This window comes from Hoplias malabaricus, chromosome 7, assembly GCF_029633855.1.
Source record: "Hoplias malabaricus isolate fHopMal1 chromosome 7, fHopMal1.hap1, whole genome shotgun sequence".
Classification (NCBI taxonomy): domain Eukaryota; kingdom Metazoa; phylum Chordata; class Actinopteri; order Characiformes; family Erythrinidae; genus Hoplias; species Hoplias malabaricus.
The window spans coordinates 15774377-15791733 of NC_089806.1; the positions used below are offsets into that span (position 1 = coordinate 15774377).

Here is a 17357-nt window from a genome sequence, read left to right on the forward strand (position 1 = left end):
TGTCACGCCCGCTGAAAACGCTTGCCTTTTCATACAAAGCACATCCATGCAAAACTTTTAATGATTTTCTCAACAAAAATAAATATATAAGTTAAGTGTGCGATGGGTGCCGGAGGGTGCTCTTTGTTTTGAGTTGAGCACCTGCCCCCCAAATGGCACACACCGAAGCCAGAGTATATAAACTTAGGAGCAGAACTGTATATTACACATATGTAGAAATCTTTTGTCAATATAATTTTGTCTTATCTATGTACAGGATTATGATGTAATTGCAGTGTTATTTTTAGTAGTCATCTTTAAAAGCAGATGAAGTTACATAATCAACCCAGTTAGAACAACTGTTCCATCAGCTCACCACATGACCCTATCACATCAAGGCAACAACTGTTTGGAAATAAAACATGCAAGGAAACTATCAGAAAACATTATATTTTATACATGCAAGCTTATACTGAATGCAGCCAAACTTAGCCACTGGCCATTGTGTTAAAATGAACAAAATTACATAACAAATTTCACAAGTTCAGTTCTTCAGATGAAGCAAGTCATTCCCATAAAATCATCCAAGCTGTCTCATACTCAGCAGCAGGCAGCTGGGACATTCTCATTCAGTTACTCATGCAGTAACCAGAGTGATTTTGCTTGGAAAGAAAATTGAAAAAAAAAAAAGCACAACCCAAACCACAGCAGTAAACAAGTAAGTGATACACGGATCAAGAACACAAGAGTATGGCTTAAAGTCTATGTACAGACATCACATAAGAGGACAGAAAAACAAACAAGAATGTACAAACACTAGAAAAGAAACCCCAGCAGCAATCAAAGCCAGACTCAGCCAATACCTTCCTCTATAGCAAAAGCATCGTCAGGTGCCATGGTGATGGAGTCTAGTCCCATCCCTGAGCCAGCTTCTGTAGGTGAAGCAGGAGATACTGGAGCATGTTCTCAAATGCACAGCATACTCATCAACAACCTGAACCAAGCATATCCCTGCAGCTCAAAACACTCCACAATATGCACGCTTGCTTCATATCCAAAAATCTCAGAGGAGCTATGGAGAAATAGGAGCACTTCCACTGCTGATTCACAGATAGCACGGGTCAAGAACAGCCTTGCTTCAGACACACTTCAGAGAGGAATATGGACTGTAAGAGAAGCTGGATGAAACACTGCACCATTAACATTAATAAGCACGAAGTTGTACTTTAAGGTCAGAAATTCTCTATATATTTTATTTAAGAATGCAACACTAAACATTAAACAACATTAAACCCTGGACCTTGAGACAGGACTCTACATATGAACACTACACTGAGTGATCAGCTAGTAATGAAGGGCATGAGGCTCTTTACACTATACACCAATCAGTCATTCCATTAAATGTCCTCATTCCCACTTTGTCTATTTTATCAGCTATATTAGTATACAGGTGCCCTTTGTAGTTCTACAATTACAAACCAAAGCTCTCCTTTTGCTCTGCACACTTTGTTAGCCCCCTTTCATACTGCTTTTCAGTGGTCTGGACCCCCACAAGACCCCCAGAGAGCAGGTATAATTTGGGTGTTGGATTGTTCTCAGCACTGCAGTGACACTGACAAAATGGTGGCATGTTAGTGTGTTCTACATTGCTACAGGAGGATCAGACAAAACAGTAATGCTGGAGTTAGTGTGTTCTACGTTTGCTACAAGTGGATCAGACACAACTGTTATGCTGGAGTTTTTAAAACCCCTAAGTATTACAGCTGAAATTAGAATAGTCCACCAGCCAACAATATTCAGGACCCTGCTGGCTGGATAACACAAACTGTTCAGCCTGATATGAGCTACAGTTTCTGACTTAACATCTATAAGATGGATCAAAGAGGTAGCTGTATCCAATAGAGCAGACAGTGAGTTTGCACAAGGTGTAAAAATACCAGTAGCACTGATGTGTCTGATCCACTCATAACAGCACAACACACAGAAACACACCACCATGTTAGTGTCACTTAAAGAACAGGGTGAAGTAATCTACCAAAGTATGCAGAGCAACAGATGGACTACAGTCTGTAACTGTAGAATCACAATTTGGTAAGTGAAGTTAATAACATGGAAAATGAGTGTCAGAACAAGGTAATTTTTATGTTCTGACTGATCACTGTGTGTTAAAACATGTCTAGACACATTTGTGAAGGCAGCAGTTGCTTTTAGGTTTCTTTATTGCAGATATAGGTTTATATATAGGTTTCTTTTGCAGTCTTTAAAGTAAAGCCTTGTCAATAAAATGAGATGCAGGATCAAAATGTCCAGTGCCAAGCATATGGCTTGATGGGTGTCAAACCCCGTGGCACTGAGTTTGGAGCAGTAGTACTACATTTTGAGAGTCTGGATGGAGGACTTGGGTAATCACAGTGGAATCCAAACAATAAAGCAAAATCAGTGCTTTGGTGTTTGGATTCTACTTGAATTAACCACTATGCCAAAAGTCTGGCAAGTCTTTGAGGAATTAGATTAATCAGAGTGTTTCTTGGTTACAGCAATGGCTACTGAATAATAATAAGAGGGAGAGGTTAATTTCCTGTAGGCATCATAGTTTAGCTTCCTAAATGACAAAGGATTAAATATTGTGTATACAAAATAGACACCAATGGTAAATCATATTACACAACACTAAATGATGTGGTATTAATGGAGAGCCAAACCCACTTTAATACAATCTTAATACTTGAGATGGTAAAAGCCCTAATTGTGCATGACATTCCCAGGACGTCTGTGGTTAAACAGTAAAACGTGTTTTCAAGACATGATTTTTTCCTATGCATGTTAAACTCTTTCTTAAACCACTGACTGTTGAATGAAAAGCTATTTTTTTATATATATGTATTTTGTGCCGTATTCTTATACATTATAAATGACCTACTAGAGTAATTTTGTACTCACCATCTGGATAGCAGTCCAGTATACCATCTTTATCCATTACAGGGAAGCCATTCTTATCCAGCCTTGAGAATGTTCCAGGAGGACAGGTAGGAAATGCTTCTGTGGTTGTGGGCTCAATAGTCGTCGTCTCGGTTGTGGTTGGAACAGGAGTGGTTGTTGTAGTGGTGGTAGTTGTAGTTGTGGATGTTGTGGTTGTAGTTGTAGTGCTGGCCTTAGGACGATCCAGGCCCACCACTGGTTTCCCTCCCACAGTGAGGTACTTCTCTTTGGGGTTAACCACAGGCCTACTGTCCCTGCCACTGCCAAACAGAGCCACGCCCTCTTGGTTTACTAATGGAGTGCCTTGTTCATCTATCGAAGAAGGGCATAAAACTGTGTTCATTCCCACTGCAAACATTCAGTCCCTTTCAAAAACACAAAGTCTAATTTCAGTAGTAAGCTGTGAAAAATAGGGCTATGAACAAGGAATCACACCAAAAATAGTTTTTCCATCTTCTCCAAGGACTACTTTCCTGGGTCGGCCCCTAGAATCCTGCAATACCTTCCCATCTTCATTCATTAAGATCCCCTTATCCAGATCTACAACCTAAGGGAGGGCACATTCACTGTAAATACATGAGAAAGATTAAACAATACATATGGCAGGAACATACAGCACATCATCACAGGAAATATCTCTCAATAGCATGTTTGGACTTTTGTTAGTTTACTGTTTGGCAGAGCAAGCTTTATAATCATTTACTCAGCTAAGTAGACACACCCAGCTGGTTCCATCAGGGCCTGTGATATGTTTAACTCCGCTGGCTTTTGCAAGTTCATCCGATGTAGATGACATTTTTCCATTTGTAGCTGTAAGATTTGGCCGTCCATTTTTTCCTATATAGGCAGAAAAATGAAATTGAGGTATTTCATTATGGATCTTCACACTAAGACTCATAAACACCAGAGAATGTTACATAAGATTTCCCAGACTTGCATTGTGTTGGGAATGTTATTTTTACCTTGCACATAACTAGGTTTGTAACCGCTGACTGGTGTTTTCCCTCCTGAACTGGTATCAGATCTGCTTGGATAACGGATTCTTGAGCTCACCACTGGATTACGAGCTGGAGATGAAGAGGCTTTGGAATCAGCTGCTGGGTTACCACCTGAGCTTTCAACAATTGGGGACTGCCTGAGAGGAGAGCGTGAAACTGATCCCAGAGGTGACCTACCATTAGCATTACTGCTAATACCTGTGCCTCTGTGTGAAGGGTGTTGAATCGTCTGGGAGGCAGAAGAGGATGAAGGTAAGGTGTCTTGTTTTGCAGAGGAACCCAACCGTGTGTTCTGTACTGGTTGAAACCTACGACTTGTTACAACAGGAGAGCGGAACTTTCCATTTGAACCCAAAACAGGTCTGCGGGGAACAGTGGGACCAGACTGAGAAAGATCTTTAGAGGTTTGTAGAGCATCCGAGGCAGAAGCTTTAGGAGCTGCAGTTGGAACAACATGTTTACTGCTTATATCTTTGCTACCTTCATGAAGGTAATCATCTTCATGATCATTGCTAGCCTTTGAATTTTCACTTGGAATGTTAGTGGTTCTGGGTCGACTAGTGGAAGAATCTGTCTGACTGATCACAGTGGGTGCTGCAGATGTGGAAGTCAGCGCATGTTTTAAGGAATAAGTTGATGCTTTGGTTTTATCACTACTTTGTTGTGCTCCTGAAACAGTTGATTGGGATGGAACTCTCAAAATTGGCCTTCCTGCACCTACAGACGAAGCAGTTCTGCTCCATGGGATCCTACCGTCTTGTCTTCGAGAACCTATAATTCTAGGATTTTTATTTGACAGTGAACCACCGCGTACAGAAGGATGTGTTCTAGAAGGAGTGTGAGATATGGTTGCCTCACTTTTGTCCTCAAGATGACTTTCCGTTTCCTTTAAAGTCTCTTCTTTGGGTTGAGAAGATGAAGATGTTGATTCACTCATTTTACTCTCTGCTTCTTTATTTGTATGAGGCGAACTTTCTTTGAAATCTTTTGCTTCTGGGATGCTTGGTGACTTGGTGTCACTCTTGTCAGAAGTTGCAGATGTGGACTGTGATTGAGTAGATGAGGAGGAACCAGGCTTCTGCTGACCTGTTTGAAATCTATGGCCTCTAGTTATGGTTCCAACCCGTCTATTAGTATGACCAGAGCCAGAGCCAGTAACGCTGCCATGACTTCTTATCCTGGATGTTGAAGATGGTAATGAGGCTGATGATGATGATGATGACTGAGGTGTTGATGATGACGATGAAGAGGAGGCAGAAGAAGGTAAGTGAGAAGTAGAAGTTGATGATGATGATGATGACTCTGTTTCTGTGTCAGTCCTGGTTTCCTGAGGAGATGGAGTAGATGATTTAATTTCTGAAGCACCATGTCTACTGTACAAATCCTTTCCCTCTGGATAAGATCTGGCAGTGTAGTCTTTCCTTGTGGCTGCAGACTCCTGGTTGACTCCATTCTGAGCACCTGACCGTGACCCAGAAGTGCGGGATGTTGGTCGTTTGAGCCAAGGTTTATAGCGCTGGTCCTCTGATGTTTTAGGGACGGAGTCAGATGAGGTTGATTTTGGTGGTGTGGTTTGTGTGTTGGGTAATGAACTTTTGACAGCTGAGCTTGTTTCTTTGGCCTCAGATAAGACTTTATCAGGGATTTCCTCCTCCGTTTTTGATGGGACATTGTTAGTATTTTCTGGTTGTGTATTTTCAGAAGCTTCATTTGAACTGTCTTCTTTTGGAGTGCTTGTTGGTATTTCTTCAACATCCAATTCTTTTTTACTGCTTCTGGACTGAGGTAACCTTGAGGTAAGCCTTGAGCCAGATCCTGAATTTCTGCCACTGGGCCTCAGAGCAGAGAATATGCTGTGATAAGATCGTGTCTGAGACAGGGGGCGGGATTTTTTGGTTTTGGGTGGTGCTGTAGTGGTGTGGATAACAGGGTCTTCAATTTTTTCTACATCATGATCCTCCAAGTCAACATGTGTCGTCCTGGAAGGGCTCTTGGAGTGAGGGACAGGTCTTGAAGTAGGAGCGCTGGCTGACAACAAAGACAGCATACTGGTTTAAAACATATTAAACTACTGATGTTGACTTTTAACAGCATAATCACTCTTGATATAACAAAAATTATTTTCAATTAAATAAAACATTGACATGACCTATTTAATTTGATGCCAGTCTGATATAAAATTATCTCACTTGAATCCTGAAAATCTATTTTGCTAGAACTTGTATTGCTACAATCCAAATATTAATTTTATAACAAGACAAAACATCTTTCAGATGTAATCATCATCTCAGAAAGTTTATTTGATAATAATTTAATATAAGTTTTTACAAATTAGTAAAATTTTTGATTCCAGACTTTATAAGGAATTTTTCTAATATCAAATATCCATTGTCTAGTTGCCTTGTACATTCGGGTGATTAGCAATTGTATTTAAATCAAATTCATTTGGTGAAGGTAAATCATAAAATCATAATGTATTTTAGCTCTCAGGACTTACTCCCAGGCATTGCAACAATGAAAGCCTTAGATTGTGGTCCTTGTCCTTTCCTGTTCACTGCTCGAATTTTAAAGATATAGCGATCACCAGGTGTCAGTCCATCTATGGTTGCTGAGGTGGTAGTCCCACGGTATGTGACTGACTTGGCTCCAAAGGGTTTCATGGCTGGAGCATAGGAGAGAATGTATTCTGGAAGAAAATGGCAAACCAGTTTGTCTGGTCAATTTAATTTGGACAGGACATTTTGCAGTAAAATTTCCACATTGAGGCCTAGACCACAAAAGAGAATGCCAAGGAAAACAAAACACACTGGAAAGTAAAATACTTTGTATGTGCCAGAAGCACTTTGACTAATACAAGGTGTCTAGTGCATAGAAGCAGAAAATGTAATTTATTTACATCTATAAACTGGTGGAGGTTCAAGATCTGAAACGTCTGTAACTTAAAAAGTGTGTTTCCCAGGAGCAGCTTCGTCAGGAGGTAGTGATAGTCTTTACAGACCACACAAGGTTCTGACACAATGTGTTAACAATGAAGAAGTAATAATGAACAGCATGGAATAGGAGCTCTCACCTCTTATTTTACCATTGGGTTCTTCAGGTGAGTCCCATGTGGCTGTGACAGCAGTTCCTTTTCCTCTAAGTGGTTTCACCTGGAAGTTCTCAGGAGGCCCAGAGGGAACTGCAATGTTATAAATATTGTAGAGATGAAGGTCAGGACTGACAGTCTCCATTGCCAAACAGAAGGAGTTATATACAGCAGTACTATACAGTCTGTGTTCTAGATATTTAAAGTGTTTCCTACCAGATGATTTTTAGATGGAAACTAAACACCGCTATAGGTTTTCCAGGAAAATCAGTAATGAAGTCATCATTAGCCTTTCAAACAGGCAGTAAATGGTGACACCTCAGTGAACCATTGCAAAGAGGCAGTTATGACATATTGCATGAATTACAAAACTGAAGCAATTTTACATGTGCGCGTGTTTAACACAGATCAACCATAACATTATAGCCATCTCCTTGTTTCTACAGCCACGGTCCATTCTCAGCTCCACTGACCATACAGGAACACTTTGTAGTTCTACAATTGGAGACTGGAGTCCATCTATTGTTCTGCATATATTGTTAGCCAGGGCTGTCACTAGAGAATAATGATTGGGGGCTAAGCTTTAGCCAGTGGGGTCTGGGGTAATTGCCTCATAGCAGCAAAAATCTTTGATGAGGTACAGATTAAGCAAAGCCACAAGGAGCTGCTGCCTTTATGCCATAAAAAAAATGAATATCCATTACAGGTAGGAAATCAAAACTGAGCAAGGGTCTGCTTCACCCAGTGAGCAAACTCTATTTCGTGTTGTCCCTTCTCTGAGAGAATCACAAAGGGCTTCCATTGCAAGAGAGTGCTGAGTACTGAACTAGGGACATTCCGAAACACTTAACGTGGCTCGCTGGGTGGAGCAAACCCCCCGAGGCTGACTGCTGTGACCAGGCTCTGCTTTTGCTGAGTTCTCAGTGTTTCAGCTCTGACCTGCTCCTCTCAGCGTCGCCGCAAACAACCCGCTGTAGGAGGGACTGTGACTGCATTGACCACAGAACTGAATGATGAATAGAAAACTCTGGCTGCTGATTGAAGGGTGGTAAGGGTGGGTTGAAATCTAGATCCAGGTCCGGTACCTCCCTGAAATGGGTTTTTGCAACTTGGGATGTTTGCAAGCGTTGTTGAAATTTAAAGAATTATGGCGCTAAAGAACATGTTAGGCTCTAAAAGAGTTCTAACGACGTCCATGTTGTTAGCCTTTTACCACCCAGTACTTCAAGTTTCAGGACCACCACAAAGCAGGTATGACTTGGGTGGTGGATCATTCTCAGCTGCAGTGACACTGATGTGGTGGTGTTGTATTGCACTGATACAAGTGGTTCAGACACAGCAGGGCTTCTCAAATATTTAAACACTGCAGTGTCCCTGCCTTACTGAGAATATCCAGACAACACCATCTTGTGTCCACTGATGAAGTACCAGAGGACAACTGTGCAGCAACAGATAAGTTACTGTCTTTAAATCTACAAGGTGGACCAATGAGGTAGAAGTGTCCAACTGAGTGGACATAGTGTTTAAAACAAACTATGCAAAGCAAGAGATGGACTACAGTCTGTAAATGTAGAACTTCCTCTAATTTGGTCAGAGCTGTGAGAATGGACAGTGAGTAGCCATAATGTTACAGGTGTATACATGGCTTTGTTAACTTAGTGTTATGAATGAATTGCTTTTAAAGTGTACATTAAGTCATCCTATCACATCACATCCATGCTTTTTAAAGGAGTAAAGATACTAGTAACTAGTAACTACACATAAACAGATAAAATATAACATGTCATATGCAAAAACAATGCAAAGATCTTTGAGCAAATCATGATGACACTTAATTAAAATATACCAGATTCAGGAGTCCTCTGGAATACGGATGTGCCCCACTTTCCTTGCTGCTCTCCCTGAGAGATTTGCACAGAGAACTCATACATTCCATCTGCAGACAGTGATTCAATGATAAGTCTCCTCTGATTGGTCTCCTTATACTCCCACCGAGCAGATTCTCCTTTCTCTCTGTATCTCACTGTGTAGTGCCTACACAAATAAGACATGAAATGCTAAAACCTTATTCAAAATGGTAATAAGCTTTTGTCTTTTTCAGTATAACCAATCGGAATCCATTTTTTTTCAAAAGAATCGGAGATTTGTTCATTCTTTTGACACTTTGGTTAACCTACAATTGTGTACACTTTTGTACATTTTTCACTTACGAACTTGATTATGCACTGGAAGAATAAACAAATTTAGAATATTTAGGCTCAGAGAAATCAACAAATTTCTAAACAGAACTGAGATATGGCTTTATTCTTGCATAACAGAGTTTCAGGTTGCATTACTTGATGAAGCAGCAGACTGTCTTATGTGACACAGGATTTCAGAAATACTCCAGTTAACAGTTTTTTTTTTTCATTCCACTTTTTTAACTGTGGAATGTTTTAAAAGAATTTACATGAATATTCTAGAAACCCTTTTAAAAGATTTGTTTCAAATTTAATGTGCATTATAAATAAAACACATTACTGTTGTTATTAAACCTTTCAGTTTTATTTTGCCACATTCTAACTGTTTTTGGAATGTGTTGCTAGCTTTTCAAAAATTATGCATCCTGTTTGAGATCTCAGCTTTGTCCCTCCTGAAGCATTGTGCATGTCCAAGCAAGGAGCTGTCTTAGCCCAAATGGATGTGTACTAGTTTTTACTCTCCCACTGAATCAGTGACCACATGTCCTGCTCCCTCACTCCTCTTCATAACATATTTTGTCTTTACTTGTAACTCATCATCTCTATAGTTTATTCTGGTTTCTGTAGACTTTCTGTTGTGAGAAGCGCTACATAAATAAAATTTGATTCATTGATTAAATTCTAAATTAGATTATATTCAAGATGTTCAGCAAAAATATTGAAGTTTTCTGTTAATGAGTTTCTAGAGCGCTAACAAATCACAGATTCTTGTTTTTATTGCATTGTTCAAAAAAATGTACCAGGGTTTACGATCTGTAAGACAAGTGGACAAGTGTCTCATCATAATGTAGCATTAACATTATTATTAAAACTTATTATTAAAAATTTAAATATTTTTAATTTTAGTGAAATTTAGTGATTTTTAGTGAAAATGCTAGAAGCCACTCCTACCTGGTGCCTTCAGGAATGCTCTTCTGTTTTTCCACAAGTGGATCCACCCATGTAATAATGACAGACTGTGGAGACAGGACTCTCGCTGTGACGTCCTTTGCCTCCTCTACTTCCTCAGGCTCTGAAAGTACAGTATTAAACAGTACAGTATTAAAAATTAGGTTAAAGTCTCCATACATATAACAGATTCATTTATTAATCAATGAGAACTGAGTTCGGTAACGTTTACACCTGTTTCCCAAAGGCACTGTAGTGGTGTGATCATCTTACAGTTGATTAAATAATCAATCAATAAGCAGGGGGTCTTAACATGACTTTTCTAAGCTGTTGAAAACTGATGACTGAATAAAGTTTCATGGTGATGGTATGAAGTGCTCCAGACCTGGAGGAGGTGTTTTGTTCATGGTGGTCTTGCTGGCTGGTGCACTCTTCCGCGGGCTTTTCTGTGCCTGCAGTGATACCACATAGATGGACTCAGACGCTATGAACAGAAGGGATACCAGATATGGCCATGTATCATTACATATACCATGCTGTTCACATACTGAACACACATCTCTTAACACTATATTCAGTGCAAATAGCACTAATAAACATATAAACTATTAATTATGCATTAAGCTATTTTGTATCTTGCAAATAAAAAGCATAATCTAACATTGTATTTATAACTAATTCAATCCAGAGTTTGTGGTTATAGCCAGTGAGGAGAAGTACATCACTGAAACCTCAAACCAACATTCTGTTAATAGAGATTCAAATTTGTGCAAATGAAAAACATTTAACCATAACTAACTACAAAAAATAATTCAGTTAATTAGGATGAATTAATACTATTTGTATTATACACAATTTGAGTGAATACACATATTTGAGTATTGAAAACGAAGGAAAACAAAATACAATAGAATAATGAAGGGCTTGTACTAGGCACAAAAGCGATGGTTGGTGTAGAAAAACAGATGGGTGTGACAAGAAATGAAGTATTTTGATGAAAAGTTCAGACTGTTATAGGTTCTCAAGTTATGTGGCAAACTATAGAATAAGAAAATTAACTCTGAAACACATTTAGAACTTTTAAGTTAATAAAATGGGTGAGAACAAGTGCTTTTCGAAGATTATGAGGGCCTGTGAGATTACTTTTGAAAGTTCTAGCCCAGACAATGTTACAGTATGACAGATGTGGACAAATGATTGTATAATACAGATAGAGAATTACATGTAGAAGTAATGTATGTTTAATTTGTCTGACTACCAATATTTTAGGTGGTCTTTCCAGCTACATTTTTCAGCAATAAGTACACCAAAGATTTTGTACAATGGAAACAGTATATATTATTGTTAGACATGTACACTAATTGCAGGGTACACTTTTTTTTTCTTAGAGCAAAAAGCATGTTAGAGCTTTTCTTAATGTTCACAAGTAATTTAAATAAAATTTATATAAACATTATAATTTTATCTTTTAATACGGAGTTAACTTAAATCAATACCTGGAATTTGTCTGTAGCAACATTTTATTGAATAGAATAATATAAAACTAACTCATTTTTAAGCACATAGAGCTCGTTCCTCTTAAAAACAGTAGTGGTCCCCATATTGATCCTTGAGGATTTCCACATTCAAGTCATTAGTTCAGAGTTGAAGTTTGCCCATGTTCTATTGGTTAAATAATTTAAAAACCAATCTAACTGCGTTTTGGATTCCATAGTAATGAAGTTTCTGTAATAATATGTCATGATTAACTGTGTCAAATACTTTGAATAAAATCCTTTGTTCACTTTTAATCTTTTGTTAATTATTAACTTATTTAAACATTCGCCAGACCTAGTAAATAAAATGTACACTACAGCAAAAGATTCCTGACTTGCTGTTTTTTGTTATTAGCCTTTTAAATAGGGAAGTTTTTAGAGTGTCTTATTTATAACTACTGTAAGCTTTTGAAAATAACATGTAATATATATATTTTTTTCATGAGAGTTGAGAAGTGACACATTTTCATAAAATAAAATCTTACAGAATGTCACATCACACATTTAGACCAATTTTGATATTCTTATGAGGAACCTGCTTGTCTTCTCACCGAGTTTGGGCTTGTTAGCGTTGCGCTGGTCAGCTTGGGGCTGACTGAGGTCCACTCTGTGTTTGTTTTGGGGACGGAGTGGGAGATATCCTCCTCGGTGTGGAGCCTCGTGGCCTGAGGAGGACTGAGGTGCTCTCTGCTGCACTGAAGACATCTGAACTATGGATGTGTCAGGCAATCTTCTCCCTAGTGATGGAAACACAGATTAGAAGCATTGGTTCATTTATTGCGTTTCACATTGCATTTCAAAATTTTAAATGCAATGTTCATGTTAAATAAAGAACCAGATCAGCAGAGAATGAAGGTTTTATTTCTTTTTTCTCTCAGTTTTATCTCACTCTGGAAACAGGGTACAAATATAATCAGGAGAAAACCAAAAACAGTGCAGGAATGCTACAGGCATTTATAACTGCCCTGACATCAGGCTATTCATTATTAAATTTAAGGACCTTAATGAGACTTTCTGTAACTGTTCTGGAAATGGTTTTCAGCATAGCTTCACAATGCCTGTATATGGCTTGAGAAATGGTGATTAGTCATTCTTGCAAAGCTCTAAAAACCTTATCATGATCTTAGACCTCAGGCATGATTTTCTCGAGATGGAGAAAGAATTGGAGAGAACGTAGACATGTAGCATGTGTTAGAGATTTACTAACCCTGTGGAGATTTGTTTATCCGAGCTTAAAGCCACTGAAGACCACACAGTCTTCCAGTCATCTGCTCTCTCACTTCTTTCTGCATGTTTTTTAACTGCTATTCCCCTCCTGACTGGACTTGGCCAGCACATCAGACAGTCAGTCTTCCTCTCTCACTCTCTCTCTCTCATAAGTGTCTCACACATATTTGTATCCCCATTCTCCTCTCCTTCCATTTCTTCCTCTTCTCCTCCATGCCATGCAAGCTAATATCACAGAGAGTGTAATGAAAAACATTCCCCCACTCATTTCCTCCCTCCTTTCTGCCCCTGTAATCATTCTCAGATGACAGACTGCAGTTTGACTTCCTTATTGAACACAATGTCACTTCATTTTGAGAAGCTGATTGTAGCACATCAACTACAATGGCAGGCGAACTAATCAGAGTTTCCTACAGCAACACTAAGTTAACCAATTGGACTGCCAAAGTTTTTTTGTCAGTAGCATTGCTGAGTAGTAGATGGCCAATGTATTATTTGCAGTTATATGTTTTAATATACATGAGTTACATGATGAAAAACTCACAGTGTGGGTTTAAATAAAGAAAAAGCTGAATTGTACAAAGTTGTAGTTCTACAGGGCTGTCAGCACACAGTAAATCTTTAGAAGTTCCACTGGGTGCAAGACGGGAACACACCCTGGAAAGGGCGCCAGTCCTTCACAGGGTGACACACACTCACACATTCACTCATTTACTCACTCACACCTATGGACAATTTTGAGTCGCCAATCCAATTAACGATGTGGGTTTTTAGACTGTGGGAGGAAACCGAAGCACTCGGAGAACACACCAAACTCCTCACAGACAGTCCCCTGGAGCTGTGTGAAAGCGACACTACATGTTGATCCACTGTGCCGACCTTATAAATAGTTATAGATATGAATTTGGAAATACTCATTTCCACTTCTGATTCAATCAATCAAATTTTATTTATATAGCGCTTTTCACAACAGAATGTTGTCACAAAGTAGCTTTACAGAGATCCGGGTCCAAGCCTCCTATGAGCAAGCCAAGGGCAACAGTGGCAAAGAAAAGCTCCCTCAGCGAACGAGGGAGAAAACTTGGAAGGAACCAAGACTCTTAAAAACAGGGAACCCATCCTCCTCGGGTCGACACCGGAGACACAACAGAGAACAGAACAGAAGTAAAAGTGAACTAATGACAGATAATGTGAAGGTAAAATATTAGTGATATGTGAGCATGAGGAAGGAGGAGGTGGTCAGTGATTCTGTGGGAGGTAAAGGCAGGAACAGAGTTATTTTGAGATAAAACAGCATCCATGCATGGCCAAGCATGATACTATAGGTGAGACAAGGCCAGGATCTTGTACAGGATACACAGGGTCAGGGCCTGTAGAGACCTGTAGTTATACTATATTGTATCAGAAAGGCCAATGGCATTTTTAACATTTTTTAACATTTTTAAAAATTTTGCAAATGAGATGTGACATGTTTAAAAATTTAGTTTTTTCCTAGAACCACATATCCAAGCCATGAGTTAATGAAAAAATATTATTTTTAAGAGTGCAAGCATTAAGTCCAATGAAATGTTTCAGTGGGGCATTACACCAAAAGCCCAGGAGGGAAAGCATATTCTTGTGTTGAAAGTACATTTATGTATTATTGTCGGTTGCCACTGGGGTGAATGAGTTCTTTGGAAGACTGAATGAGAGTGAGTGAGGGAACAGGAATCATCCCTCCATCCTGGCCAGGGAGCTTTGGCTTGACTCTGGCTGCTTTTTCCACTCTCTTGCACATTTTGAGAGTCAGTGCTTCAACACGCTCAAGGTAGGGCAGTGTCACCAAATAAAAGATGACTGTGAATGAGATCTCTCTACTCCTAAAAAGAACTTAAATGACTGTAACAGCTACTCCTTTCCCCTTATGCACACAAACAGACAAGTACTGTACCTCTACTTCCCTTTCAAAGAGTCTAGCCAACACAGCTGAATCAAATATCACATATCACTGGCTTTAGAGCAACAGACAGTGTATCTGTCTCTCATTCGCCCTCTCTCCTTCCCTACATCTGTTTCATTCTTTCTCCCCCTTCTCCCGCACACTATTTCTCTGGGTTTTTGTGGTATGTGTCTCCCTACACTCCGTCTTCCCTCCTGGCAGGTTCTGGATGAAATGGTCAGCTCCAGCGGCCAGTGCAGCTGATTTAGTCCTGCTATGTGAGCACTCAGCTGAGTTTCTACGTGGCTTGGCTTCCAGCATGGATTCACACCTGGTTTTCCTGTGGGAGCTTACTCTCTTGTACATATCAATACCATGCACAGCCACTTTATCTGTGCTTTATTCTAGTCTTACAGTTTAGTTTATACTGCATTAACCTGGTTGATGTTTATTTAGTGGATGTCTCTAAACATCTCTACACAGTCAAATTAGGATACTATTTTAGAAATTCTTCTGCATAATTTAACTTGATTTACCAATTATTGGTGTATTGAGGTTTCAAAGAAGTATGTTTAGACTTTTGTATGTTGCTGCTTTTAGGGCCCATATCAAGCAAAAAAAATTTAAATCTCAAATATTCTAATCATATTGCATCAAAGATATTTGCTCTAAATTCAGTTGAGTATCTGAAGGTCTAAATAATGGGAAATCTTGGCTGTATTTATAACTCATGAAATAATGATTAAATAACCTTTATTATAGTTCCATATTAAATTATTATTATCAATGCAATGATTATCCATAATCCATTATTATTCAAATATTACAATACTGCATACTACATGTGTGCTTGACTCTATCATATCATATTATATACTTTAAACATGTATACCTTTGGAATCTAGGGAAGTTGTTCTGACTGCAATGAGCAATAAGTGAAAAAAACCCTTGAACCCAGGGATGGGGAACCTGTGGCCTTCTGCTGAACCATATTTGCCACCATATGTTTCTTACGTTTTTACTGGCAATATGCATTGGCTTGCTGCAATTTAATTATGACCTGCGAAAGACTGGCGCCCCCTCCAGGGTGTGTTCCTGCCTGGCGCCCAGTGATTCCGAGTAGGTTCCAGACCCACCAAGACCCTGAACTGGATAAGAGGTTACAGACAATGAACGAATGAATGAACTGACTGTGAACAGGAATCGTCCAATAGCTGTGTCTCTGGCATCTGTAAGGTCTAGATTTCAAAAGCGAAGGAAAGTCCATGCAAGTGTTGTCTTCCAAGAAAAATGGTCAACAGATTTCATTTTCATTGAAGTGAAAGACAGCATGCTTCACTTATGGAGAAGACCTTGCACGGAACATTAAATTATCCCACTTTTTGAAAAAATATTTGTCTCTGCTTCCATTCCTTATAACCTGAGTCCATTCAATAAGAACAGAGTTGTGGGTGTGTTAAATGCTTTGAAGAAAGAGAAGATCATTTTCATTGGATAAAATGTGGGCACTGACACTCCCACATCCCTCACCTGTGAGCCGCGACCATGTATGTATATGGCTCAGTTTGGCTCAGGTTGGGAAAACGGTTCCTCACCCTTGCTTTAACCACTAGAGAATGAAGAAACCCTTTAGTCACCCCTAGTGGAGAGTGCACAGCCTACATATGAAACATGACGCACAAGTGTTTTTAAGGAATTACACAGCAGTAAAACTTTTCTTTAAAGCCCCAGCTGATATAATGAATTCATTGTGGTGGCTGAGATGAATTAACTTATTTCTCTAACAAGAACAAAGACTCAGCCAGACAGATCAGAGCCATGTTGTGGCAACAACATTTTTCATTAAAAACAAAGCCAAAATTACTGCATCAGCATTATGATAATGTTGTGCCATTGCTATAGCTTCTTCCAGAAAAGCAACTTCCCTAAAACTTTATGTTTGTTCTAAACTCTTCTGCTTTAGTGTGATTCTGTGGGTAGTGGGACCACAAGAGTACACATACGTTCCCAGTAATGACATAATGATATCAGGTGCACTGCTGCAGGTGAGTCAAGTCAGTGACCTATTATGTTCATGTTATTATAAAAGTACCCGTAGACTGAGAAAACACTGCCTGTATTTCAGGGAACACTAACAGTGATTGTTGTAGCTGTCCAAGTTTTGTTATTTTTGCCTCTTTTACTGCTGGGAATGTAGGAAAGCACTCCCCATTTGGTTTATATCAACAGATTTCTTCCTTTTCCTGTTGGAGACGTAAAATGCTCATAGTCTGGCTTCAGATAAGCTTGGTGGATTAATAAAAAGTAATATAATAGCTATGATTTAACAAACTGTCAGACTTCCATTGTCTTCCCAGGAGCTACCGTGTCCAAACATAAATCCCAGCCTCTGGAGGAGAACTAGTTTTGCAAAACATTTGTTGCTATATCGTAAGTGGATACACCAAATTGTTTGTACGTGTGGAGGGAACATGCTGCTAAAATAAACATGCCTCATTAAAAAGATTT

General features: G+C 39.1%; 1 protein-coding gene across 1 annotated transcript in view; it reads right to left on the reverse strand.

The window, feature by feature from the left end:
* The window catches only part of fndc1 (fibronectin type III domain containing 1), a 51769-nt gene that overhangs the window by 17494 nt on the left and 16918 nt on the right, over positions 1-17357 (reverse strand). The window contains exons 5-15 of the mRNA XM_066677837.1: positions 12256-12441; positions 10555-10653; positions 10173-10293; positions 8888-9075; positions 7027-7134; positions 6454-6642; positions 3921-5984; positions 3680-3795; positions 3394-3505; positions 2920-3270; positions 843-911 (exon numbers count right to left, since the gene is read on the reverse strand). Coding sequence (XP_066533934.1) covers positions 843-911; positions 2920-3270; positions 3394-3505; positions 3680-3795; positions 3921-5984; positions 6454-6642; positions 7027-7134; positions 8888-9075; positions 10173-10293; positions 10555-10653; positions 12256-12441 — 3603 coding nt within the window. The remainder of the gene's footprint in view (positions 1-842; positions 912-2919; positions 3271-3393; positions 3506-3679; positions 3796-3920; positions 5985-6453; positions 6643-7026; positions 7135-8887; positions 9076-10172; positions 10294-10554; positions 10654-12255; positions 12442-17357) is intronic.